General features: G+C 38.5%; 1 protein-coding gene across 3 annotated transcripts in view; it reads left to right on the top strand.

Moving 5' to 3' along the window:
- The window catches only part of ENAH (ENAH actin regulator), an 87,745-nt gene that overhangs the window by 20,921 nt on the left and 38,936 nt on the right, over window positions 1–27,888 (top strand). For 2 of the 3 annotated variants that reach the window (XM_083858392.1, XM_083858391.1), the window contains exons 2-3: window positions 23,478–23,643; window positions 25,046–25,223. In XM_083858392.1, the coding sequence (XP_083714518.1) occupies window positions 23,478–23,643; window positions 25,046–25,223 (344 nt within the window). Of the gene's footprint in view, window positions 1–23,477; window positions 23,644–25,045; window positions 25,293–27,888 lie in introns of all 3 variants that reach the window. The other variant, XM_083858390.1, reaches the window with a different exon arrangement.

Below are 27,888 nucleotides of genomic sequence, written 5' to 3'. Positions count from 1 at the left end.
TTTAACCTTTAGGGTGGTAGGGATTTATTTACATGAAGTCAAATCAGAAGTTCAGATTTGCAACTGCTTCCCTTTGCCCTGTCTCTGTGAGTTCTGCTTCTGTTCAGCAGCCTGGTTTATGGCATGCAGTACAGGGAATATATTTCCTTCCAAGTAAAATAAAAAGGAGGAGCACTCATTGCTTGTGCTACCCTAAGACCAAAAGGGCATTGTTAGTTTTCCTCAGTGTGGATTAAGTGGATATGCAGATGAAGGAGTTTAGTGTATCCAAACAGCACCTTCCAATTTACTCCTTTTAGCAAATAAAGGTCTGCACTAGTAAGGGAAGATCTTTCTAAACATTTTGACAATTTTTTGACAGGTTACTTTAGTGATTGCTCTAGCAGTCTGTAATATTTTTGTGGCACCATTTCTATAAAAGTGTTCTTTGTGTGTCTAGCACAGAGGCAGCGCATGTTGCGTAATTTTTATGGCTGGAGGGAAGAGCCTGAAACTTGCACAGCTCCTGTGTGTGATTTACACTGTGCAAGAACGGGGCTTTCCTGCAGCTATTCCTTGCAGCTCTTGCGTCAGGTCACTGTCCTGCTGCTGTACCTGGTTCATTACTCAGATTACAGGTCAGTTCTGCTTGTTTTTCTTTTCCCTTCCCCCCCTTGTTTTTTTAGCTATCCCTAGGTTTTTAGAGCAAAGCACAGAATACTGAATGGAAATCCTGTGACACAGAGGAATATTAAATTTTCAAGCTTAGAACCTATAATGCAGGAATGTGAGTACTAAGTCATTAAACTTTAAATTCGCAGGACCCTTGTATGTCAGGAGGAAAATCAGTAGATTTTTATGGTGTAGTAATACTGGTTGGCTCTTTAACCTGCCTTCCCTTATCTCCTTGGTATGAGAGTTGTAAAACTGAGGCATAGTGACCTCAGAAGATAGTTATGGTGGCAACACTCTATATACTGTGATAGACTTTGATAGAAGTGTTTTGCTTGACACTTCAGGTTTTAATTTTAAGAGATAATATTGACTGCAAAGAACCCCAGCATCTCTGATATGGTTAAAGTCTAGTGAAATGCTTGAATTTACTCCTCTTTTAAGTTGTATGCTGGCCATTGCATTCTTACTGCTTATGTTTGAGGTTTGGCATAGTCTGTGTATCATTATGTGTATAGAATGTTAGGATTACTCCAGGAATTTTCTCATAGCATTTCTCATCTCATGTTTTAAGTCTTAATCTGACACTAATGAAGGTTTTGGGCTTCATTTCTCTTATATCCTCAGTGTCATAAACAGGAGTAGGAGTAATTCTGCAGTGATGGAAGGTGGGCTTTGGATATTGAAGAGGTTAACAATCTAATGTTGAAATACAGGCGAGAAACTGATGAGTTCTTGATTTGTTCTGGAGACTCTGAAATGCTGTTCAAAACCTTCACAGGTACACTCAGAAGGTACAGACAGTTACAGCAGAATTTTTTTTTTTTACCTGTTAGATGCTGGCTGTAAAGAGAGAATGTAGCTGTGTATAAGAAAATGTGGTTGTGTTTTAGTTAATTCAAAATTCAATTATGTTTCCATGTCAGGACCAAAAGCTGTCTTTATTTACGGTTGTAAAGCTCCCATTGAAAGGAGTGGAGGTTATGTAATTTAAATTTAGGCCAAATTAGGTTCTTTCGGATTGTAAAATGGAACAGTGAATGATGCAGGAAAGGCCTTACTTGTCTTGTCTCTTAGAATTACAAAGGGGTAACACCTAGTGAGGATATTTGCTGACCACAGTGGGATGCCTTTACAAATAACTTACAGTGATCTCCCATTTTAAGGTGGGTAACTCTTTTAATACAGAAAACGTCTGCCTTGTGTCTCCTTTAAAAGCAGTTGTAAACTTAATTCATTACGTTTCTGATCCAGTTAAGAGGCCCAACTTTGTATTTAGCTGTTGTGTTTCTCTGCAGTATTGACGTTGATGTAGCTGCAAAAATCAGTGTACCTAGGTGTTTTAAACATAGCTTATTTTTACATGCTTTTTTTTTTTTTTGTTCTGGGAAATTAAACTGACTGAAAAGGTGTTTGCTGTTTGTTTGGGGCCGTTTAATAAATGAATATTTTTTCTGCTAATTGCTTTTATAGGTGGATGATATCATAACCTAGATTAAAATCCGAAAGTACTGCAATAAATTTGGATTCCTACTCAAATTGTAGCGACAGCAAATTGATAATGAAATGCTGTCTAGAGGCACTTGCTATTATAACTGAATCACTTGGTTTAAGTTTTATCACTGGAGTACCCACAACTGAATATTGATGAAGGGCAGACACGATTCTGGCTGTCGTTGCAGCATAAATTTTGCAAAGAACAGCATTTTTCTCTGTTGGGATTCTACCATGTACAGCAAAGGAACCAAACAAAAAGTGTTAAGCAAGAAGAAAGATTTTTCCAATGAAAATGGAAATGATGGCGTGGGATTGTTAGTTAAATGCAAGCATAGAGATTTTGGGTGAGTTAAATCTAGGCTGCATCAAGTAAATTAAACTTAGAACACAATACTTAATACTACAGGATGTATTAATTCAATGCTATGGCTTTCCCTTCAGAGGAAGGGTTAGTGTATTGCCTTTCTCCTTTGTAAGTGTCCAGCAGGTTTGTTACCAGCTGGAGAAGGGTCTGGAGGGAGCTTTTTGTCCCGGGTGCTGTGCCACACCCTGGTGCCTACCTGGCTGCCAGGAGAGGCCCCGACAGGTTCTGCAATAAGCCACTGTTTGAGCAGGCACCACCTGAAGTGTGGGACACTGGGAGAACTCAGTGCTTTGCCTTCTGGTCCTGAAGAATCTTCAGAAACTAAGTGAAAGTCTCTTAAGGTGTAAGAAAGCTCTTTTAAACAGCCTCAGAATCAAGCATGTGGGGCTTTGTAGGGTGGTTTTTGTTTCTTCCCAAAGTTTTATACTTTTCAAGTCTGGAGACTGCTTTAGGATAGTAAGTGATGTTATGATACCAGAAGGTAAAAGTTTGGGGAATGAGAACTTTATTTAAATTACATTACAGCTGTGGTCACGCAGACTCAGACAATGAATTCACTGATTCAAGCCAACAATTGGTATGTGAAAAACAGGGACCTGTTGTCTTTGGGATTGCAGTTTGAGTCAAATGGCATGCAGAGAGCAGGAATTTGTGCAGTCATTCTGCAAACAGACCTTGTGTACCGTCTGACAGGTTTTTTTTAAAATTCAGTTTGTTAAAAATATAACCTCCGTATATGCTGAAGTAAAAACTTTCAAAAATACAAATTTGCTGATATGTGCAAGTTTTCGCTCTAAGTTTCCATTAGCCAGTATTTCTAAAAATGTCACTTCATATATGAAAGGGGAGCATGGATAGCACTGACCTAATTCTACCACAGAGAACGTCCATGCAAACTTTCCTACACAATTTTCTTCTCTGTTTTTTTGCAGACAGGTTCAGACCAATCTGTTAAAAAAAGCAGAAGAGAAGGTTCAGCATCTCCCCTTCATCCTTTATACATATTTATGCACCTGGCATGAAAGAGCACTCTTAGGGGCTGTACCTTTGGAGAGCAAAAGCTGATTTCAGAACCAACAAATTTCAGAAATACCACAAGCCTAAAATTCTCAAGCTCTTTTTTTAGGGAGAGTGATTTAATAGTTGTTCAGCCTTCAGTGGTCAGTTGTTTGAATCTAATTATCAGAGTTGTCCCAAGGTGTTAGAATTTATCCAGACACTAGAATTACACAGGGCAAATGATACCAGGTTTCTCAGGGACATTGGTAAGATTGACGGCTCGGGCATTTGTTGTCACTTAATGCTCTGGCAGAAGTAGTAGCAGCTGGAGGATAAACCTCTGAAGTGGTTGATAACTGAAGTTAAATTAGGCTTAAATGTGGACTGCAGCATCTGAGAAGCTAATGCACGTCTGGAGGTGGTGAACAGACACAAACAAATCGCCATAGTTGGAATTACCAGGCACTTGCAGATGTTTGTGGTGCCTGGCATCCTTGGGTTTCTAGAACAACTTCAGTGCCACAGAATGTTTCTACAGCCTGGGTCAGGTTGGAAGAGACCACACTGGGTCATCTGGTCCATTGTCCCTGCTCAAGCAGGGTCATCCCAGAGCACACATGGCACAGGGTTGTCTCCAGATGGTTCTTGTATGCCCCCAGTGAGGGAGACTTCACAACCTCTCTGGACAACCTGTTCCAGTGCTCAGTCACTGCACAGGAAAAGTTTTTCCTCATATTCAGACAGGATTTCCCGTGCATCAGTTTCTGCTTATTCCCTCTTGTCCTATTGCCTGGCATCACTGAGCAGAGCCTGGATCCTTCCTCTTGGCACCCTCCCTTCAGATACTGACAAAAATTGATGAGGTCCCCTCTGCATTGTCTCTCCTCAAGGCTGAGCAGGCCCAGCTCCCTCAGCCTTTCTTCAGAAGGGAGATGCTCCAGACAGCAAAGTTGACAGGGCACAATACATGAAGAGAAGCTGTACATGCTCAGGACTTTCTTAAAACCATCTGTAATCCAGAACTTTTAAAAGAAGTAGATAAAGATCCAGTCTGTTTGACCAAAAATTTTGCATATTCTTATCAGCTGGAGCAAATACCATTTGAGTAACCACAATGGAATGAGTTTCACCAGGAACCTTAATAACTGAAACCACTGAAACTCACATAGAATAATACTAAAACCAAAATTAGGATTTTACTATATTAAAAGTTATTGGGAACTGCAACCAGGAGTCTGTTTCTAGACTGTTTATGGATTCATTTGGTTTCGTTTAGGGATTAATTGGTTTCATTTTTTTTTCCATTTTAAGGAAAGTTATTGCTAAAGGCTAATGGGTTCCAGGAATGATAAAAACAGATAACACTTGATGTTGATTATTCAGCCTTACTTTTCACAGTCCCATGTAGTTTATGAGGACCAAGTTTCTGGTTCTCAGAATAGTCAATGACTCCTGTGATGGTAAAGGAAGAACTTCTGTTTTGTTCCTTCCTCCCTGCCCAAAAAGCTCTCTCTGCATGTGCTGCCGTGTGTAATATTTGAAACTTGGAATATTTGTCTCCTAAACCTTGTCTAAAATATTTAGGACAATTGCTGCTTTTTGAGCTTGAAAACAGACAATTTAGTGTCTCTGTCAGTGTACGGGAAACATTGAGTTAGAATCATTATTATGCAAGTGCTGCCTTTTTTTTTTGGTGGGAAGGGGTTGGTTGTTCCTTTGTCAGCAACCTGAAAGTCTTTGGTATATCTTGTGGAAGTCGCACGTGTAAGCAGGCAGAACATTCTGCTCTAACCATGAAGAGCTTGTTCTGTAATCTGTTATCCTGGGACTTTGAATTAATCAGATGCCTGCTCATAATTTACCAGGATCATTTCTAGACAGTTGAGGGACTGTTTATCCTGGGCAGATAAGTCAAAATACAAATCACTTGGAGAAGTGTGAGAAAAAACAGTAAGAACACTGCTGAGCTGTGTCTTACTTATGTTGATAAAATATTCTGAATTCAGGGAAGACTTCTCATTTCCAAACTATCGTAAGTGAGTGTTTACATCCTTGTTCTGTTGATTTCTTACATGTAACTTTGTCTCTGGAAGTTGGGATACTGCAGGCATCAGGGTTTTTTTACTGCCACAGACACTGAGAGGCTCAAATGACACAGCACGGTGCTTTGGGCCACCAGCTGGTGCCGTAATTGCAAATTAGTTGAGCTGTAGCTCCAGATCCTAATAAAGTTATGCATGCTCCTTGGGCGTTTCTCAGGCATGGGACTGGAGCCATGGTCTGGGAACATCTGAGCCAGATTGATTTGGCTGATTGATTCTTACTCTGTACCTTCTGAGACAGCCTCCCGCTGCTCTGGAAGCCATAAAACCAGCACCTAAGTGCTGCAATACATTTTTTAACTCTGCTGCTGGATCTTGACCTTGTTCTGCCTGGAGCCCCAGTGCTGGTCTCTCCTGTGACAGGGTTCACCCGTGATGGATACCTGTGGAATTGCATCACTGCCTGGGGGGTTTCATGTGATGGGGGTCTGTCCCTCCCTGCAGCAGTGTCAGAAAGGGCTGCTGGCACTTGCTGCTTGCAAGTGTGCCCTGCTGGCTGTGAGGTCAAGGGCTGCCTGTGCACAGGGATGCTCCAAAAATAGCAGCTTGGGAATAAAGGATCCAATAAACTTATCTTGACGTGTCTAACTTTTTTCAGAATCTTAGTGAGATTTCACAATATTTCTACATAGTCTGTTCTAGTATTTCACTGCTGTTACTGTTAGAGGAATTTTCCTGTTATTCTTGTTCATGGAGGATGATGTTAGTACATCCTCAGGTTTTTTCGTCAGTGTGGAATGGTTTGCTCTTTTATTTTGTAACCTTGTAACTCCCATGACTTTTTTTTGATGCACTTCTGCCTTGCCAAGGGTTTTCCCAATTTGTGTGTGTGCTGTAGTCCAAAGTGTTCTACTTTGTGCTCGTGTTTGTAGAAAGCAAACTGAAGTTACTTTTCTTTATGCTTTAGATTTTACATTATGTGGATAGATGTCAATACCATATACTTAGCATGCAGTGCTTCCCCCCTGCCCTAAATAAATTGGCTAATGCTGAAAGGCAGTGCCTGTTGCTTCTGTGTGATCTTTTGTCCTTCCTGGTAGGAAGGTGATACTTTGCCTTTAGCCTTGTATGGTGCCCATATTACCTGAGCCAGATTATTACAAACAGTTCCCAAGTGACGACTAGTAGTTACAGCTTTCCCCCCCCACCCCACATACACTATTTCATGACAAGCTATTCATCAATGGATTTGTCACAGAAAAGGTTATAAAGTGGTAAATCTTACATTCCACAGGTAATCTTAGTTTTTATGAGCATTAGTTTTTTCATACTTGGCAGTGGATTTGCTTCTCAACAGGAAGTCCCTGCTCTTGGCAGTAACAATATTATTTGGATTGTTTTGGCCAAGCCATTGTTAATATCACTAGATCTTGCAGTGTGAATGCTGGTTACTTAATGGAGGTGAAGAAACTGTTTTATATGTCTGTACTTTGTACAATTATTTCTCTTTTAAAAAGAATTTTAAAAAGGTATTCCCTATGGGCTTATACTGCTCTATGAAAGACATGCATGTTTTTTCATGAAGCTGTTCCATAAACTGAATGTCTTTGTGATGCAACAGTGTTTTTAGATGTTTCAGGGTGCTGCTTTACCCTTTTGAAAGCCTTTCTAATAGTTTCTTTAGCTGTTGAGGTGAAGGAAACACAGGTGTGGTCATGGTGGGTCCCACTGTATGCTGTGTTTTGTGAGGAATTGTGAATGGTATTTGGTCTGTTCCTAGACTTTCCAATCTGCTTTGAATGCTCCCTTATAATGTGTTGACTACTTTCCTGACCATTGTTAGGCAGGAAGAGGTAAAACTGCATGCTGGTGCTTGTTATTGTATTTTTTCATTGGAATGTTTTCTTCAAAATTCCTGTGCTTTTGTGTTGATTCGGGGTTTTTTTTGTTTGGTTTTTTTTTTTTTTTTTTTTTTTTTTTTTTTTTTTTTTTTTTTTTTTTTTGGTTTTGTTTTGTTTTGTTTTGTTTTTGTTTTTGTTTTTTTTTTTTGTTTTTTGTTTTTTTTTTTTTTTTTTTTGTTTGTTTTTTGTTTTTTGTTTTGAGAAGTCTTGCTCCCGTGGACGTCTGTGTGTGTCCACTTAATTTAGCAGATACTAGCTGTTAAAAACTACTGCATGATCTCCCAGCTGGTGGAGGGAGATGTGTTGCCATAGTTGGATTTAAACAACCTCTGTCCTGCTTTGAGTGCGAATGCTGCTGTAGATTTGACACAGAACCATAAGGGAAACAGCTACTGACATCCAAACTACTGCTTCTAACAAGGCCTGGGTTTGATTAGACTGCCTAGGTTGCTGGCAGCCTTAGATGCCTGGAATAAAAGTTTCTAAACCAAACCAGAGCTTTGGCTAATTCAGAGCATTGCGCTGGTGGGGTAGCTGACCAGTTTGCCAGAGCTTCTTTTCTCCTTTGGCCTGGAACAGCCTTTCTGCAGCTTTCTGCTTTGTTCACTCATTGCACTCAAGTCCCCCCTGCTTGGTTTTGCTTCCTATTTGTCTCAGTTCTGTAAAAAGCCCCGAAGCACTTCTGAAGCAACTTGCATGAGGATGCAGAAGCAGAAGAACTCTTACATGGAGTAGCATGTGCTTCTAATAGTTTATGGCTACATTATCCTGGCTGGCATGCTGGTAGATGGATTCAGAAATAGTGTGCAGTCTGACAAAATATGATTAGTCTGCACTTACTGGTACACGTAGTGTCTGGGAAACCCTGATGTAAGTCTTGAAAGGCTTTATCTCAACAGTCTTGCTTGATAGCCTTTGGGAGCTTTTTTCCAAAACAAATGACTCACAGCCCTTAGGTCCTTCATAGAGGCAGTGAATGCTTTTCTTTGTGCATGGGAGGAGGGAGAACAAGCAGTTTACCTTTTTGCTTTTAAAGATAAATTCTACAAACAAAACAACCCCCACAACTAATATGCTGATGTAGTGGAGGAAAAAGGTCAAAATGGAAAAAAAGTTGAAAGTATGTAATTTTTTGCAGCGTGTTTAAGGGTTTAGTGTTTCCTGGAACATTACCTGTTCGTTTTGTGCACGGAGATGTGTTATCTAAGTTCTGTTGACTTTGTGTCACGTTACATTAACCAAATTTCATCGTTACATTTCATCGCCTGCTTTTTAAGAAATGAATTTGGACAATTGGATATGCAGAAACGGAAGCTGGATTAGACTATATCAGGGACCAGCTAATTGAACTGTGGTTTTAACATATGAGCACATATGGCATAAAGCTGGTAATAAAATTTCTGTTTTCCCTCTGTCTCCCTGCAAAACACCTATTTGGGGTTGATAGTACAGTCTGCTTACCTCAGGTTAGCATCTGATCACCTAATATATTCTGGAATATGAATGCTCAGCTAGTCTGAAAATGCTGTTTGGTGTTAATCCCCTTGTCTTCTGTATCATTTGCCTAAAAGAGGGCTTTTGTGAAGCAGGTAACAACTGAAGAGAAGTAAATCTTGTTAAACGTGAGGCTGGTGTTATCAAATTGATGAGCGTGCTACAGCATGGAAGTATTTTTGTGTTAAAAAACAAAAATCGCCCATAGACACACCAGAAGAACCCAAAACAAACAAAAGAAAACCAGAAAAACCTCACCCAAGCTGCCTCAAAAAAGTCCTTGTTTGCAGGCAGACCTGAAGGCTCTGGCTAGAGAGTGGAATTCCCAAAGCTTCCATGAAGAGGGAAGATGCAGAACACGCCCTGTGCAGTGTAAAGATTAAACCTCCGAGTGTAGCTGTTAAAAGAGTGTCGTGACACTGGGAAAACCCAGCCTAGTAGTAAGGGCTGTAAATAGCAGTCAAATGTTCTCTGACATGAAGCTCAAGTTATCTCAGCGCTGAAATGAGTACGAGAGACAGTAACACCACAAAATGCGGGTTAAAACAAGGCGAGGTGGCCTGGAAAAGGTGGTTTGTAAAATGAAGCTGTAGCTGGAGAGGGAAGATAATACAATGGTTGGAGTGTTGATCTAGAGCAATGAAAGGCACGTTCCATTTGGAGCCCGGCAACAGCCATCTTGTACAATGAGAGAGGCCCCTGGGATGCCAGCTGGATTGTGCTGCCTTTATGCGTTAAAATAGCGTTTTCCGATAATTACTGCTGGATTAGCTGAACTAGTGAAAATCCCTGTTCAGATAAAGCTTTCTGGCACTTGCAGCTAGCACAAACCTAAACAATGGATATGCTGATAAGGAGTCTTAATTTTTCTAGTGTGAGCAAAATTGTTCTTCAGCTCACCTTTGTGTTGTAGTTTCTCCTCTAAATAATTGATTAGTGCAAATAATCAATGAATATATAACTTCGCTTTTAAATACTCTTTTCCCAGTTGGAGTTTGCAAGTCTTTTTTTCATTTGGAGTTTATAGTGGTTAGTATAGGCCTCTACCTTTTTATTCCTCTGATGTATTTTTAATACTTAAACCCACAGAATAAAGGCCTTAACGGGCTAGAGCTGCTGTTCTGTTTGGGCTGTTTGTATTCACACTTTCTAGATTGAATTTCTAATTTCAGTTTAATGAGAATTACTTTCTTATCTGTAATGATTCACTGAATAAACTTGGGTAAGAAAAGATAAGCAGTAAAATTAAGTACAAAGTAATACTATTTTCAGTTTAAATACTGGGCTCTCAGGGTGAGGTAAGGTGTAGTCAGTTATGCTCCTTGAAAAGGAGGAAACAGAATAGCTAACATCCAGCTCTAACTAATATTAGAAGAAAGTGTCTAAACATATCTTCCAGTTTTGATAGTAATGTAATAAATGTACTCTTGCTAGATCAGGGTTTTTTTGGATCTAATTGCTATTTTGAAAACTTTATTTTCCTGTTTTTCTAGTAAAGGAAGCCAGTAATACTTTTGTCCTTGCCCTAAAGGAAAAAAATATTTTTATCAGAACTTTAAGGGACTTCCCGACCCGGTAATACCATTGGGTATAAAGGACTTACACAGTGGAATTTTTTGTAAAGTAATGCATTATGTGCACAACATAATATATGAAAATATAAAAACCTGTATACGTTTTTCTTCTGAGTGATGTTTTAATCAAATTTTGGTTGTTTGAAAGTCAAGTCTTATGCCCAAGTACAGATAGAAATTCACATGCAGAGGTTTTGGATTTCTTGAATAATTATTGGTATTTGTTCATGCAGATATACTTGAACGTGTGATTTGTCATGTCTGGGAAAGTTTAAGGTGAAAGAACTCTTGGGAAATACAATCTTCTTTTGGTATCACCAGTAGATGTGATGCAATTTGTTATAAAACTTGGGGGTAGAGGTAGGTGGTATTTTAATGGAACAGAACATGGATATGTCCCTGTTACTGTAGATCCTACTTTTCACAGATTAGCATATTGTCCTGTTTCCAGCTGGGACACAGATTTTAGATTCAAGTAAATGTGAAAGAGAGTTGCCTTAAAATCGAGGTTTTGTCTCTAAACATGAGCATTTGCAAAGCAAAGAGAACAACTGGAGAGACAGCTGAACTGCTTAGGAATTGGGAGCAGGAAAGCAAGGCAAACACAGTTTCTCACTGTTTAACTTGGTAACTGTTTTTCTGGTGTGAAGGCAGATCTCAGTGACAACATTTAAGAAGCTAACAAGCAAAGCATCCTAAAATGGGGGAAACAAAGTATTGCAGTCTGAAGCAATAATTACTTTGCCAAGAGGTTTGAAATGCTAGAAGAGCTGCTCTCTAGAAGAAAAACCAGTCTGTAATTCATGATGAAGATACTGATCAATATGGTAACTTTTATGACCTTGCATAATAATTTATTCCTTTCTCCTTTGTGGATGTTGTCTGCTCTGGAGTGAGAATGCTATTTCTTTTTTTGACTGTGTAACAATTTTGATAGAATTCTGATACAGATCTATTTCAGAGAGGCAAGATGTGTTGAGAAATAGTTTTTTGTTTTACTCATTGAGATGATGGTGCAAATGCCCATTTGTGCTGGCTGCTCTGTGTGGGTAAAACCCCTCCAAACAAGTGCTGCAAGCACACATCTGTGTTGATACACTTCTGTTCAAGGGCTGTGTGCTTACTGCCACTGCACTCTAGCTGCTTAATTTTTATTGCAAGAGATGCTTGAAATAGCTGACATTGTGGGAAAATCAAACAGCTTCTACTCAGTGTTTCATGGTGCATCTAGATCATCCAATTTTCTAGGACAGAACGTTAGATGTAATGAATGCACAAATGTTAATTATTAACTAGATTGAATTAGTTACTGCAGTCGTCTGTTGGTGTTCAAAGTTAAAAGTGGGTCACTGAGTCTCAAAATACTTTCACAATGAATTCTAGCATTGATTTTCCAATTTCTTCTTGTGCTGTTCTTTGCCTGCTAGTCTGGAGAGGAAGAGTAGAGCACTTCAAGCCTTTTGCTTGTACAAGTCACATTTAGTGTACAAGTAACCTGTCCCTTCTGTTAGAATTACAGTAGCACATACACGACAGGACAGATTCCTCTGAATCCCTCTGCTAGCTCCAGAAAAAGGATTTAATTTATAAATAAATGTATAAATAGTGGTAGAATTTTTAGATTATATTACCCTTCCCACCTTATTATTATCAAAGTCATTAACTGATGAAATCAAGATTCAGACTTTGGGAAATGCAGAATTTTTTACTGTTAGTTGTGAAATAGCACTGTATGAGGGATATTCAGAGGAAAAACTGATCACGGGTTTGAATGATTATGGGTTAATTTAAGCTGCATTTAATAGGAGAGTGTATGAAATTGAGATTATACCTAAGGAACTAGATTTTAATGAGAAGCCTTAGTACCTTGAGGGAAGTGTATTAGTAAGCACTGCTGGAAGAAGGGAGGAATTTGGGGGGTGGTGTATGAGTTGGAATCAGGAATTTCTTCAAGTTAGAGATTAAAATCTTAACTGACTTGCAGTCAGACTTGGAAGAAGAGCTACTGAAGTAGCTGTTTGAGTAGCCACTTCAGGAAGAATATTACTAATATATAGGAGGAGTGAAAAAATAGTAGTTTAAAAAATTATATTGAGAGATAAAATGATCTGGGAAAGAAATCAGTTATTCAAAAATAAGACTGACTTAGCCTTGCCAGAAAGTAATTTGGATCAAGGAAGAGGAGAGTGCGAGAAAAATGTGCTATTCTGTGGGTAAATGCAGTAGTTTGGCACAAAAATTGAGTTCGTATTTCAGTCTAGGTGATAACATCGACTGCATTCAATGGCAAATGTAAATAACCCATCATTGAAATGAAAGCAGAATGCTTCCAGATTGTGTTAACTAACCTCTCCTTGATTTGTGAAATTTGTATGTGGAAACCTGTGCTCAAAGAGGAGAGCAGAGCTCTACTGTAGAGAGGCATTTAAGTGGAAATTTAGTATTCCTTTGTTTTACACATTATCATAAACATCTCTACTGAATGCACAACATAAGAATGCTCATTAGATTTTTCCTGTACAAGGGAGCAGTTGTAACTGGGGTAATTTTTACACATCAGTGTTTGCTTACTACACCGTGACAGGTCTTGGGTTGCTTAAGAATTCATTTGTTTCGAGCTGCTTGAATAAGGCCCAGAACTTTGCTTTATCCTGGTGCCCTCGGAAATGAGGACAGGATTGTCAAGAGCTCTGTTTATATTTGAGGTATTTTGTAGTACAGACTTGTTAAGAGATGTCAGAAATTCATGAATCAATCTTGTGTTTTGTTGGGAGGAGAACGTGAAAGAAATAAAGTTTATTGCTTATTATTAAATATTCAGACATTTATTTGGTGGTGCACACCAGTGTTTATTTAAACTTCTTACTTTAAGACTTTGAACATTAGAACTACCAGCAGTCTTTTAAGATCTTAATTTAAAGGCTACAGAAGGAGAGGCTGCTTGAAACTTCAAGTGTGAAATGCATGTTGTTATTTTTGGGAAGAGCATTCCAATAAAATGAGGTGCTAAGGCAGAAATTTTCATAAATAAGGTACTTACATATCTGCAGTTCAGTGGGGTGTTCTCAAAGAATTTTATTTCTTCTGGAGCCACACACTGTTTTAGTCAAGGTGGGAGTTCTTGGGGTTTGTCTGCTCCCATCACCTTGGCTGGGTTGAATTTTGAACTCTCAAAGGACAGAGATTCCACAGCTCCTCTGGGCAGCCTCTCCCAGTATTTCACTGATTTCTTGCCTGTTAAAAGCTCCTTTTCTGTACTTTTTGATTATCTCTTACCTTTCTGTAGTGCACTTCTGAGAAGATTGTGACTCTTGTTCCCTGTAATTCCCTGTTGAGTAGTTGAGAGTGGCCATTATGTTCCTGCCTTAGCTGGAGGGAGCTGAACAAGCACAGCTGTGATGCCACTCCTGGTGCATCTTCTCCTCTAGCCCCATTAATGGTTTTCTCTTTGATTTGCTCCAATTTGTCAAAGTCTTTCTTTCCACTGGGGAGCCCAAAACTGGGCACAATGTGCCAGATGCAATCTGAATAGAGGGCAATAATCACTTTCTACATGATTGAGGTTATTTTTGTCCCACTTGTCCCAAGTTTTAGCCCTTGCCTCCAGATTTCTTGAAGTTTTTTGTCATCTGATTTCTCCAGCCTGCTGAGAAACCTCTGAACAGCAGCTCTGCTGTCCAGCATACCAGTCTACCCCAATTTACAGAAATGCATCCACAGACTTGCTGTTGTTTCATTACATCCCATTTTCCTGGTGATCAGCAAGTGCATTAAACAGCATCCTGGCTGGTATTGACCTCCCTGAGAAATCCACCTGTAACAGCTTCCCAGCCAGATGCCAAACTGCTCCCTGCAAACCTTGGGTTAGTAGAGACCTTAAAGATCACCCAGTTCCAACCCCTATGCCGTGAGCAGGGACACTTTCCATTTGACCAGGTTGCTTAGAGCCCCATCCAACCTGGCCTAGTTTTCATTCGTGTCAATGTCAACCTGGTGTTTAAAAACAAGTGTTAAATTAACAGAATATGGTGCTGGGTTTTGGGCTTTTTTCTTTTTTTAGATGAAATAGTTGTAGAAAGACAATTCCTTCTTGTAATGAATCTTCCTTGTAATGAACCATGAATTGCATATTCATGTGTTAACACTGGGGCTAGAATGTGTCACTCAAAGATTAGCCACCTTCTCTTTACACAGCTCCCTACATCAGAGGCTGCCCTTGTATTAAATAGGTAATGTAAAAACACTGCTCTCTTGCTGTTCCAAGAGGAGCTGGGCATTGGTTATCTGAAAGTAAAATGAGTTACATGATCTGTGGTGCTGGTAAATGGACTGATGGATTCTGTTGCAGCACGTTTGGGAACTTGGATTGCTTGGGGAATCTGGGCTCTGAAAGCTGTGATTTGTACCGTGTGTCGAAAGCTTAGGAAATAACAGAAGAAGGTCACTTTTTGTTAAATTATGTATAGAACATAGGAAATCTATGTGTGTTAAATGGTTTTTCACAGGAAGTCATCAGCTGTCAGTCTTGGAGATGATGTTTTTCATGCCTGCTTAAAAAGGCTTTCCACAGTATGTTGGGCTCAGATTCATGGAATTGCAGCAAAGAAAGCAACAAGCCCTCAAAAAATAGACTGTTTGTAGGAAAGGACTAATATGTCTGGCTAGCTTTTGGTCCTGGCCTTTTAGACCTTCAGGTTAAAAGCTTTGAACTTTTCAGTCCGTGATGATTGTTCCTATTCAGTAAAGATACTGACTTTATGGTTGATAGCTTTGTTCAATTACAGGGTACCCTGGTGCTTCCAGATTGGTTCATTCCCAGATATTGCTGTAGAGATTTTTTTCCATTAGCTTTGACAACAGAGACAAACCAAGAAATTGATTTTTTGATAAAAATCTGTCTTGAGATGGGTGAAAGAGCATGGTAGGAATCTTCTGCTCCTCTTTTACTGTTGAGTAAAATCAGCACCCAGACAGAATCAGCCTTTACTGTGGCCAAACCTTTGGCTTGTGATGCTGCTGTATTGAATCTGCTTTGAGGAAATGGAATCTCCTTCAATTACTGCATGGATTCTGCACGGCCTTTTAGTGTAAGCAAAGTAGTAAATGCCCTGAAGAAATATGTTTGAAGAATCAGTGGAAAAATGGATTTGATTATAACAATGTAATATTTTCAGGAAAAAATCAGGATAAATTACCGAAGATGCCATGTCTAAGGGAACACCCCTGTATAAGAGGATAAAAGAAAACAAGAATATGGATGAGTGCATGGAGCAAGCATAAACTGAATTATCTTATTTCATGGTTCTGTGGAGTCTAAATGCAGGACCTTATTCTACCAGTATAAAAATAATGGCTAGAAAGATTTCCCCTGTCAGTGTAAATGTGTTATAATGAAATTGTTGGCCTCTGTATACTCCTGATTTTTTTTCAAAACATCTGTTGGAAACATTTATTGAGAAAAAATATCTTCACGATTCTCTGTGGGATAAAAAGATCTAGAAGATAGTGGAAGAAAGTGGGAAAATCTTGCTCTTGTTTCTTGCAGGCTGTTTCATTGAAAATCTTACCTCCAAGCTAAAATAATGAAGGTTTCTAATAAAGTATTTCCATGAAGTTATCACTAGTTTGTATATAAGGCAAGGACCAAATCTCTGTATAAAATTCTAGCATATTCATATTCTTCTCCGTCTCAAGACGGACAGATGGATGGATGGATGATGAAAGTTCAGAATTCTATACTTTATAAAGGAACAAGGTAGCAAATGGTCGTTCCTTCTGTCTGGTGAAGGAATTGCTTAAAAAACACCTCTACCTTTATGTATGAAAGGATTTTAGTGTCTGTTTCTCTAAAAAATTGGTATCTGATTTTGGGTAATTACACAGTCTATTTAAAGTGAGAGTTAGGAAGTGAAATATCTTAATATCATCTTCAGTGGGACTTCAGAGAGTATTTGTGAATTTAAGGATGGATAAAATTAGTCACATATGTATATTTTATTAATACTATACTACATTATTGCATATACAGTTAGCCATTGTTAATACAACTAGTTTCATGTTATTCAATATCCGTGTTTTTCAGTCTCCTGTTCTTAACTCCTATTAATACTTCTGGGGTTTTTTAAGGTTTGTCTCTGTAGTGTCAGTGTTTATTGGTTTGACTTGTATTCTCTCCTAGATGTTCCTGATTTCCTTTGAAATTAATTTTTATGTGAACCAGCATATGACAAACTTAAAGACAATACTGAATTGCCAACACAAAATTGTTTTGTCCATTGCATGAAACATGGCATGTGAAACGCTTGGGTAAAGAAAATTTCTTTGGGTTTTAAATTGGGAATTCTGTGTGAAAAGTGGGCTTTCACTTGACATCAACCTACTGTTCTAAATAATTTCTCTTTCTGCTTAAATGTCCTGCCATGATTCTTTCAGCTGTTTGATATTCACCTGCTGCTGTGGAACAAGCTACAGATGCAAAATCAAGAAACAGATTTATAGCAACATGAGAAATTTATGAGAATTTTCTGGCTCCAAGAGCAGACTTCTCCTAAGTTAATGTTAAATGCTTTTATACAGAAGATGAAAACCAATTTTCTTTTGGTGGAAGGTGCCCACTGAGTAAAGAAAGTTTGTCCCCAGCAAACTGTGTACCAGCTAAAACTCTGGAGTGTTGCAGAATCCTGTGCCAAAAGCAAAGCGTCTTTCCTGTGCCAACTATTAATCTCAATGATTCAGTTTTCCCCTGCTTCTCAGCAGTACTAGTTTTATTTCTAGTTGGGACTTTCCCATGCAGGATTTTCTGCTGGTTTCTGATGTTGCAGCTAATCTGTATTCTAAGTAATTCATGAAAAGAAAAAGTGGGAGAGATGAATGAATCTCGCGGTTATCAGAGATGGAAAAGTGGGAGAGATGAATGAATCTCTCAGTTATCAATCAAAAGTTTTCTAGGCACAGGCAAGTACAGGAGAGCTGTTAGTGAAGCAATCTGGGATTTCTCCCTCCGCATTCACCTCCTGTTTTAACAGCCACTCTTGTTTAAGTTGGATCTTCTGGAAGGAATCAACAAAGACTCTTGTCCTGTGGGGAGCTGTAGTGTCTGAAGAAGAATCCACATGGAAACAGGTCAGATTAATCAGCTGCTCCTAACTGAGTCTTATTTTAAAACCTAAATAGCAAGTAAATTCTGTACTGGCTGAAGTGTTGGAATGGGCAAGCTGCATCATTTGAAGTTGGGTACAAGTGGCACAGCACATCTTGATTCCTTCTGCTGTACCAAACATGTGATGTTCCTGTGCCAGCAGCATGTTTAACTGGCTTTTAGTAATGCAGGGAAAGTTGAGATTCTTAGTTTTTCAGCTGAGGATGTGTTAGAGAAACTTAACTTATTGAACTGCTGTGTTAACCTCTGCAGAGTCCTAATGGTTTATATTTTTCCATTATGTCCTGTTGATGGTCTGGATGTCTTGCTGGCAGAAGGAGGTGGTAATCATTATACTCAGCCTCCTCTGGGATGTCCTTCTGGCTGAAGTGCTAAAGTTCAAGAAACGAATAAAATTAAAGCAGCTGATTATGAGTTAAAACCTAAAGTAACCCAAAGTTCTTCCCGTCTCCTCACTCACATCACCCCTGTCGAGAAATCCAAGCTCCTTGCCCTACTCCCAAAAATAAATATGAAGCTATGTAATTGAGTTCAGTCTGGAGCATATTTGAGGGCATAGGAAACATTTCTGTGTTAACTTCAAGATGCTAAAAAGAAGCTTAACTGTTAAGCCAGATGAGCAACTTAGAATACACAGCAACTTTGTCTACAGTGTCTGTTTTAGTTAATAGAAAGTAGTGGTACAGTATATGTGGGATTTTGTTTTGGTTTTGGTTGATTTTAACTTTTTAAGAGCCAAACAGAGTGTACACATTTTCACTGTGATGTGCCAGTTGGGGGTCAGGAGCAAGCAGGAAAAATTACCTTGCAAAACACCACCACTAAGATACAGAACTTTATATCTGGACCAGCATTTAGCTGCTTTTCAAAAATGTGTATTTTTAAGATATTAGAATTGGAAATGTTTAGAGTTTCTTTCTAGCTTTGTGCCACATGGTTTGAAAATCCTAAACAGGCGTTTGATGAATCAGTGTCTCTTTCCATTCCTTCTGCCCTGCAAAGACTGCACATTTTAAGAACATGTTGTTATGTCTCTGTAAATTGAGAACATAGAAGGAGAGGGAAAAAAAAAAAAAAAAAAAGCCTGAATCACCAGAAGCAGTGGTAATGGGATATAATTTTTCAAACCCCTGACTGTTACATTGCTGACAAAAATACCAAAGGTTAAGCATCAGAGCAATCACAGCTTTTCCTTGCCTTTGTTGGTATATTTTAATGATCTTTTCTGTGGCTGCAATTGTGCTGTGTTTCATGAGTTTGATCCTTGAAGTATGTTTATCCTTTTTAGTCCTTGAGAGAGGAAAACCAACCATCCACTTCTTGTGGAGAGGGGAAAAAAAAAAAAGAAAGAAAGAAATAAAGCTTAGGTCAGCAGACTGGATTGGTGTCACTGTGCATTGAGCTTAAGAACTTGGGATGTGAAAGAATGAACACATTCCATCTGGGCAAAAGAATGATGTCTGCTAGGGTTCAGTTTGCTATGGTTTTTGAGCTTTTTGTATGATCTCATCACTGGAGGAGGAAAGTATATTCTCCCATAAGAATAATCTTATACTTATGATTCATTACTACTGTGGTTTTTCGTGTGAGCCTTTTGAGTGCCAGACCTCCCCCCACTCTTCCACCCCAAATAAAAACCAGCCACCCTGTTGTTGGCTTTATATGGTATTGCTGTAGGTGGACTCAACCAGAATAATGGCTGGCTTTAACAATCAGAGCCTTACATCTTTGTCTGGAGAATAACTCCTCCTAACATATATTTATCCAGCTATTTGTCAAGCTTTACATTCTGGGAAGAGAGCTTTGTACACTTTGTCTCCTAAGGTTTGGTAAGCACTTTTTTGCATGAATGTTCCCTTGTATGACTTTTTTGTTTTCTACAAATAATTTCATATACTAAGTTTAGTAAGTGTACTTGGGAACATAGGATTTCTCAGCTTTTCTTTGTTAATATTTCTCTGTAGTTCCCCAACGCGCTGCCCTAATAATTTAGCAATCAGTTCTTGGAGCAGCTGTGCATTTTGGCAGTAGCATGTGAAGCTGGAGATGCTCAATCTCCCACATCCCCTAATCAACTCACATATTGAAAAGGTGCAGGCTAATCCAAGTCTGATGGTTTCTGGAACCATTACACCCCACCAGGAAGAGGAAAATTTGTAGATAGGCAAGTAAACCCAGTAGGATGCTTTTGAAGGCCTAATGACATGGCAAGGAGATGAAGAACCTTTTTCTTTTCTCTTGCAACATGACTGGAGACAACTTATTTGCCATCGGTGTAAGATAATATGTAAAAAATCTGCATTTGTGATCAGACCAGAGTGATTCTGGTGCAGTGAGTGAAGGAAGCCATCCTAGCACAGGTCATGTAAGGGACACACGTGTTGCAGCCAACCCTGGGGACTGTGAAGAGCTCATGTATAAATACTGGGATGGGTGAAAACCTGTCTCCTAATAAAAGTACAGCAGGGAAGTGTCATAAGTGTGAAAAGCAAGAAATACAATAAATTACACCATTCTGACTCACTTGGCTCTTGTTCTTTTGCACTGAAGTTTAAGTTCATATATATTTGTAGAATACAAGAGACTGGTTCAGGTTCTAGTCACGGCGTGTACACTAAAGTCAGGATTTTCCTAGAAAAAGGTGGATCTTCAGAGGAAAATGTAAACCTTATTTTTCATTAGACCTGTCTAAGGTAGTCATGAGCTAACAGTGTGGATTTTTGATTTGGTGTAACCCTTTGAAGTTAGTGGATTTCTAGTATGCATTTTTGGGGAGGGGGGCTTGATACTTAAATACTTTATGGTGTCTAATGATAATATACAATATACTATATTCAGATGCTAAACTATCAAATGGCCATTGAAGAGCAGATTCTTTTCACTAAAGCTCATGCCTCCATGCTTTTCTTTGAAAGGAAGTGTAATCACTTTGGAGAACTTATTACTTAGAGAGTAATTGAATAAATCTCGTCTTCACCTACTGATGTATTATTATTGAACCCTGGAAATAGGCCAGCATCCTGTGATGGTTAAATTTCTTTTTCATAGGGATCTTTGCTTTCTTTCATTTTTCCATTTTACTCTTGCAGTCTGATAAACAAGGTGCTGTGTGTTGGGAACTGTTGGCAGGAGGGGAGTATGTCACCTTCAAATTGATACCTGGATATGAAAATTACAGACCTGGAACACTGAAATTTTAGTTATAGCATCTGTATGAAACGAAGGCAGGTTTATTGTGTAGTGATTGAAAAGGTCAGCTGGAAATTGTTTGTATTTGTCACTTTTAAAAGTTTGTGAATCATCTCATATTTTTATATGAATAATTCCCTGTTATGAAAATGGTTTTATTTTAAATGGAGCATGAAGTACTTGAGATCTAGACTTGGTTAATACTTCCAGTTATAAGACATGGCCTGAGAAGTGGAACTAAAAATAGTTTAGCAGTTGTTAAAGAAAAGCTAGAAATTCAAGTCAAGGTCATCTTATTTGCACTTGTGAAGACTGCCACTTGAATACCAAATAGTTCTAAGATGAATAGTTTTTTCTTCTTTGTTATTCCTTTATTTTTTGGTATGTCAAATAAAATCATGCAAAAAGTTTTATAAACTTAGACTGAATAAGAGCACCTGAAATTTGATGGTCTGTCCTATTAATTAGGTCTCCTGCTCACTGTACCATTACTCAGTCACTCTGTGGTTCTACCTTTGTTGTAATTGGAACATGTTAGCTTAGAATCATAGTCTTCATTTTTAATAGAATCTCTTTTTTTTTTTTAATCTCTCTGGCACATGACTGAGTAGAAGTTACTTTTTGGCAACAACTCTGCGAACCACATGGCTCTGCTTCCAAATCAGTATCTAGGTCCTGTCACCTGTGGTTTATCATGCTTGTGATTGATCCAAATTGAAATATAGCAAAAATGTATTATTGGTTCAGAAGTTTTCCAAGTTTACTGTCAGGCATTTTAGAAAAACCACTAGTGTTTGTCATGTACTTTGTGAACGGTACAGAATGTTTCTAGGTTTGAACTTTAGGATGTATGCCAAAATATCTAAAAATAAAGAAATCCAGTAGGTTCTTGCACTGTCCTCTTCTCAAGTGAGGGAACCATATTTCACTGTGGCATATATTTAATGGGACTGTGAAATGCCTAAAAGTTGTACCAAAATTTATTTTCTTTGCAGTTAATCTTTCTTCCTGGTTCAGATGTTGTCCTTCCAGTCTAAACTATAAATTATGCTTAGAAAAGAAGCACTTTAGTTATGTATGTTATGACTTTAAGATCCCTAAATTGAACTAGAAAAAGGGTGGTCTAATTAGAGGTTGTAATCCCATTCTGATCTAGTTGTTGAATAGGTGATGGAATTAGAACACGTACATTTTTAAAATTAGGAATCTATTTCCTCATTTGATCATGAATATCCCATGTGCATGAGACATGATCTCAGTATTCTGTCTTCTCCATGAGCCTTGAAAAGCATCCCAGTGTTGAGCACTTTTCTAATTGTTAGAATGCCATGGAAAGTGTGATGGAAATTGATTCTGTTTTCTCAAAAATGTTGGTATTGAAAGATAACAAAACAGCTGGATGCACTTCAGAATTTTCTTGTGTTGGGAGATGTGAATAACTACTAGGAAATTCAGCATGGTCTTTGGGAAAAAACCCCAAAAAACACACACACTCCTTCCCAAACCAACAAACCAATCAAAACCACAAAAAAACCCAAGACAGATGGGTGGGGGAGGCATCCTTTCCCTCTTTCATAAAATATGGAGAAACATTCCTTTGCTTTCCTATGAAGGATGCATGTCTCTTCAGCCTTCTCAGTTTTCCAAATGGCAGGCACATTCCTTGCAAGCCAGGCATCATGTGCTTTCTATAATGTTGGATGTGCTGGAGTGGTCTGTTCAGAGAATCTGACTTACTGATAAGAAATCATTCCTTTCTATTTTTATTTCCTGTCTGCATCTGGACATTTCCCGCAAAGACAACCTGCATGGTATCACCCTTTCCTCTCCTAATAAATAGTCTGTTTCTGCTATGGTCTTGATTTCATGTGTTTCTTATATGATGATACTCATATTATGCTCCTTTTTAACTTCAGGCTGTGGCTCAGCTTCCAGATGACTGGCATAATCAGGATTAGCTACTGATGGCAATCTTCTGATGAATTTGCACTTTTGGTGATCAGTAGAACCTTTTCTCAGGGAGAAAATGTTACATCTGGGTGTCAACTGTTGTTTGTATCAAAACCAAAATGCATTTCATTTATGAGCTGGTGAAATTTTTGTGCTGGACTTTATTCTGTGTGTTTGTTTTCTTCTCTATATGTTAAAAGGTGTAAGGGCCTTCCAATTCTCATCTCTTGTAGAAGTAATTTCCACTGAGAAGTGCAGATTGTACAAAGCTAGTGCAACTCCAGATTCTTCGCTCTTTGCAGAAAGCTTTGTGTATGGTTATGGCATTTTATTAAAGGTCATGGCTGGTGGTGAGGAAAAAGAAGGGTAAAAAAATCTGCAAGGGGGAAAAGTGCAAAAAGAAGAAGTGAATACCTTCTTGAGCTCTTTTACTATTTGTTAGGTTTGTCTGTCTGGACCACAGCTTTTCAGAATGAACACATGTCAGCAAAATGTCAGAGTCCTGGTGGTTTTGTATTCAGAAAGGTGGAGGTTTCAGCAAGTTGCAAGGAGTATTGCTTTAACATCTTGAGGTTTTGGGTTTTTTTAAAGTTAACCAGAAAGATGATGCTTTGCCACAAGTAATTTTATTTTCTTCTCCACTTTGTATATTAACAGTGAACAGAGTATCTGCCAAGCACGAGCTGCTGTGATGGTCTACGATGATGCCAATAAGAAATGGGTACCAGCTGGTGGATCAACTGGATTCAGCAGAGTTCACATATATCATCACACAGGCAACAACACATTCAGAGTAGTGGGCAGGAAGATTCAGGATCATCAGGTGAGGAAACCTCTGAAAATTTAGAATATTAAGTCTTCAGCACAATTATAGGACCAATAAAAAAATCATTTTTTCACTGAAGTAGCAGAACTTTTATTGCTTTTTTCCTGTGAACTAAGCACTTTGCATACCCCCAAGGCAATAGTCCTTTTGCCATTTCTTCCTACAGATATCTATTTATAAAGGCTAGTGGTGTACACAGAAGTCATCTGGTTCTTTTTAAGGCAAAGTGGCAACCTGAAAGCTTTTCTCCCCCACTCTACACTGTGAGCTGCAGCCTGGGTAGACACTTCTTTTAGCTCTTCTATCTCATGAAAACTTGGATGCACAATGTGTCATTTCCCCCAGATCATTTTGATCAAAAAACCTTCTGATATTTGGTAATGCTGATCATCTGCCACTTTAAGAGACTGTAGGAGAAGGGAGTAACAGGGATTACATTTTAATTTCCTTGATGAAGTTACTGGATCATGATTAAATGGCAAATTAGCACTCTGTAAATGTGCTCTGCCATATAATACTTGGGATGGGGTTAAAAACCTAATCTTTTGCTTGAGGAAAGCTTCTTATATATTTGTTTCCCTCCTTCCCAGTATTTCATAGAATTCTTTTGGTCTGTTCTGGGTCATTTTCCACACCTGAAGCCTAGACTGGTAATCTCCAGTGTGATTTGTTGTTAAACACTTACTCCAAGTAATAAATGGTCTCTGTGCACTCATCTGAGAACAAACCCCCTCTGAGAGGGTTTTTTTTTTCCTCCCATTATTCAGCAGGAAAAGGTGAGAGGATATAGTTATCCAAGTGCAATGAGATCCTCTTAGTGGGATGGCTTGTAGTAAATGGTTGCCCTAATAGCTCGAATTTATCATCTTTTGTGTGAGCCATAACAATCTTGCAAAATGATACCCTGTGATCCATGGTACGAATCCAGTCAACTGCTGCTGAAAGCCCTGCAAGCCAAGGGGTGCAGCAGCCACAGGGAGAAGGTGATAACTTGGTTTAAAAAGAAACCTAACAAATACCCAGTGAAATTCATAGGAAAATGAGTTTCTGAATATCAGATGCATATTTCACATCAAGTAGTCTGCTGCTGGAAGTCAGAGCTGTTGATGTTACTACATTGCTGTTAGGAAACATCACTGCATCTTTTGAAGTGAGAACACTTAAGCTACAAAAGTTGATACAAAATATCTCATTAGTCCCCTTGTGTAGTCGCATCACTGATTAGGGACAGAGTTGGAATCAAAATTGAAATGGTTATGTGCTTTCAGCATTGTTTTTCTCAGATTATGGGTCTTGAATTAAACCATGCGGTGGAAGAATAAAACCTACACAAAGCTGAAACTTCTGATAGAACAGCAATGTGAAACATAAGTAATTTATTTATTTTTAATTATTATAGGTGGTAATAAATTGTGCCATTCCAAAAGGGCTGAAGTACAATCAGGCTACACAGACCTTCCACCAGTGGCGTGATGCTAGGCAGGTGTATGGTCTCAATTTTGGCAGCAAAGAAGATGCCAATGTCTTCGCAAGTGCCATGATGCATGCCTTAGAAGTATTAAATTCACAGGAAGCTGGTAAGAGTCTCTTCACTAATTTTTTCCCCTATAATTGTTCAAATACAGAAAAAAATCAAATGTTTATGCGTAAAAGTCTATAAGTCTTGTTTCTAATCATGATTAAGCCTCTAGGTGTTTTAATTATTAGGGTGTTTTGTCTAACTAATTACTGTTTCTTAACAGTGCTTCTCAACTCGACTGGCATCCCTGTAATTGCAATTCCTAGCAAGTAAATCAATTTTCATGTTTCTATATTAGCTACAGAAACTGCTGGCTTTGCCTTTTTTTTTAAGGAAGCAAAACAAAAAGACCTGCCCAAGAAGCATGTACCTTGTAACAAGGATACTTTCAGGATTTCTAGAGAGATCCAGGTTCCCATTGTGTGTTGGTATTTTTACTTCTCACTGATGACTAGTTTATTATAAAAATGTGAAGCTTTTTTTGCTTCAAACTTTGGAATTCAGGTAATCTTCCCTGGCAGTTCTTACCACACAGAGTTTTCTAGCTCAGAGACCTTGAATCTAGGGTTAACATTCAGATAAGCACATATGATTTAGACATCAGGTCTATAATTTCATTTGTTTGAAGACCAGGGTGACATAAGCTTTAAAACAGTGGTGGAAAATTTCCTGGCTTTCAGTGTTCTGCTGCTATCTGTAGCATATTCTAGGTAGGCACTCCAGCAAATTGATCAGAGTAACACTGTGACACACACAGAGGGAGTTTCTTTTAAAAGACTAAGAGTCTTTTGTGTTCTTGTAACCAAATAGAATTCTTTTGTCCTCATTAAACTTTAAAGATTGCCCGTGTAACAAGAGATAGTACTTGTGTGCCAGTTTTCTTTCTCTTGTGCAGAAGAGAGGCTGTAGATAACCATACTAGGGCTGTCTCAACTACAGCAAAAAAAGTGAATTTATCAAGTTGGTTTTTATTCTGGTAGTTGTTTCAAGACTTAACCTTTTGAAATTAAGCTGTCTAGACTGTGGATGATACATTCTGCATTGTTACACAACATAGAAGGCTGAAATAGAAAAGGTAGCTAGAGTTAGGAGGTTTCTTTTTGCCTGCTAAAATAACCTAGTTGTGATTCCCAGTCTCCCACCTCTCACCTGGGTGTTTTTTCTTCTAAATCCCTCAGTTCTGCTTTCCCTAAGGGTTACTCAGTTGTAAACTTTTCATGTATTTTGACTGTTCATCACCTGTGTCCCAGCCAACATTTGGGAACATATGAGGTGTTGGTTGGTGAAGAGGCCTGATTGATGGTAATTACCACAGGTTTGAGGGGTATAAGTTCTTTCCTATTACCTGTACTTAAAGAATTTGTTATGTATTTCAGTGTGTATATATGCATATTCATATCTTCATAATTCAGTTTAACTCCACATAACACTAAACCTGAGCTGCTAGGGAGGCTGAAATGACATAGGCAGGCATGGCATTGCTCATTTTTAGTTAGACAGTATGTCCTTTTTTCATTTTGTGGCTTGTAATTTGTCTAATGACTCCTTCTCTTGCTACTTTGTGCAAGGTGTTTGTGGGCTGCTGCATTGTTATATTGTTCAGCAGTAAAACTTTATTAAACAGAGGTGCCACTTCAGTTTGTAAAGACTTGGCTAAAACTAAAATTCTATGACTGTAAAATTTCATAACTATGTATGACTTATCACAGCCTGGTTACTGACTGCAGTGCTGTTGTCCTCTGGTCTGTTATGAACAATTTTGAGATGGACAGGAATTAAGCATTGTTAACTATGTTTGAAAGTGATTGGGTGTAACCTTTTCTGAATTACATGATAGTCACTTTGTTTCTCCTTCTCATGAATTTGATTTGGTGGCAGCAGGCGCAAGTCGAAATGCATTAATTAGCTGCATCACAAGTTAATGGTGAGCACAAGGGATAATTGTTCTTCTCTGGCTCCTGTCAGCCAAGGGCTGTGCTGGTTTGAGATTAGCTGTCACCTGTGTCACAGACAGAGAGGTGCTCCAGCTTCCATCAAGATGAAATAAAACCAAACCTTAACATTATCAGTGTTGTTTCAGCAGATGAGCAGTTTTGCGCTGCTGCTTTTAAAAAGAATTCCTAATAAGGCACATGGAATTGCACTCTCAGCTTCATATCACTTCCAGACAACGTTTAAAGATAAATGTTCATAATATTTCTGTGTTAGAGTACTGTCAACAAGCCTTCCTAAGTCTTATCACCTGGGAAGTTTGTCAATATATGCTCTAGATATTACTTAATTTTTCTGACCTGTATCAGTGTAGGAAGTAAAAAAGATCAAGTATCTTTCTGAACATGTTGCTTGTTGCTTCAATAAAGGAAATAGATTGATAAGTGGCTTGCAGTTTAGAAACAAACTAATTGTGCTCCTTGCTCAATGTTCAGTGAATTTTGTTGCTCTGTCGTTGGTATAATTTCCTAAAAGTGCAGCTAGAAATGAATCCTTGGTGTTAGCTTTTTTTCTCCCCCCAGCATCTGTGAAGTAGAAGAATATTTACTTAGACAGGCCACTGGCTCTGAGGCTCTAATATTAGCTCTTTTAGGAAATGGATTGCAACTGCCTCCCTTTTATGAACAAATTACTTTTTCTGAAAAGGTGTTGGGAGGGTATGTGTCATAAAAATAAACTTACACTGATATGTGGTGATCAATACATGATGTATGGTTAGTTTTGTTTCCTTC

Source organism: Zosterops lateralis (genome assembly GCF_965231275.1).
Source record: "Zosterops lateralis genome assembly, chromosome: 3".
Taxonomy (NCBI): Eukaryota; Metazoa; Chordata; class Aves; order Passeriformes; family Zosteropidae; genus Zosterops; species Zosterops lateralis.
Note: the sequence above shows the minus strand (reverse complement) of the source record. Positions and strands in the feature narration are given on the sequence as shown.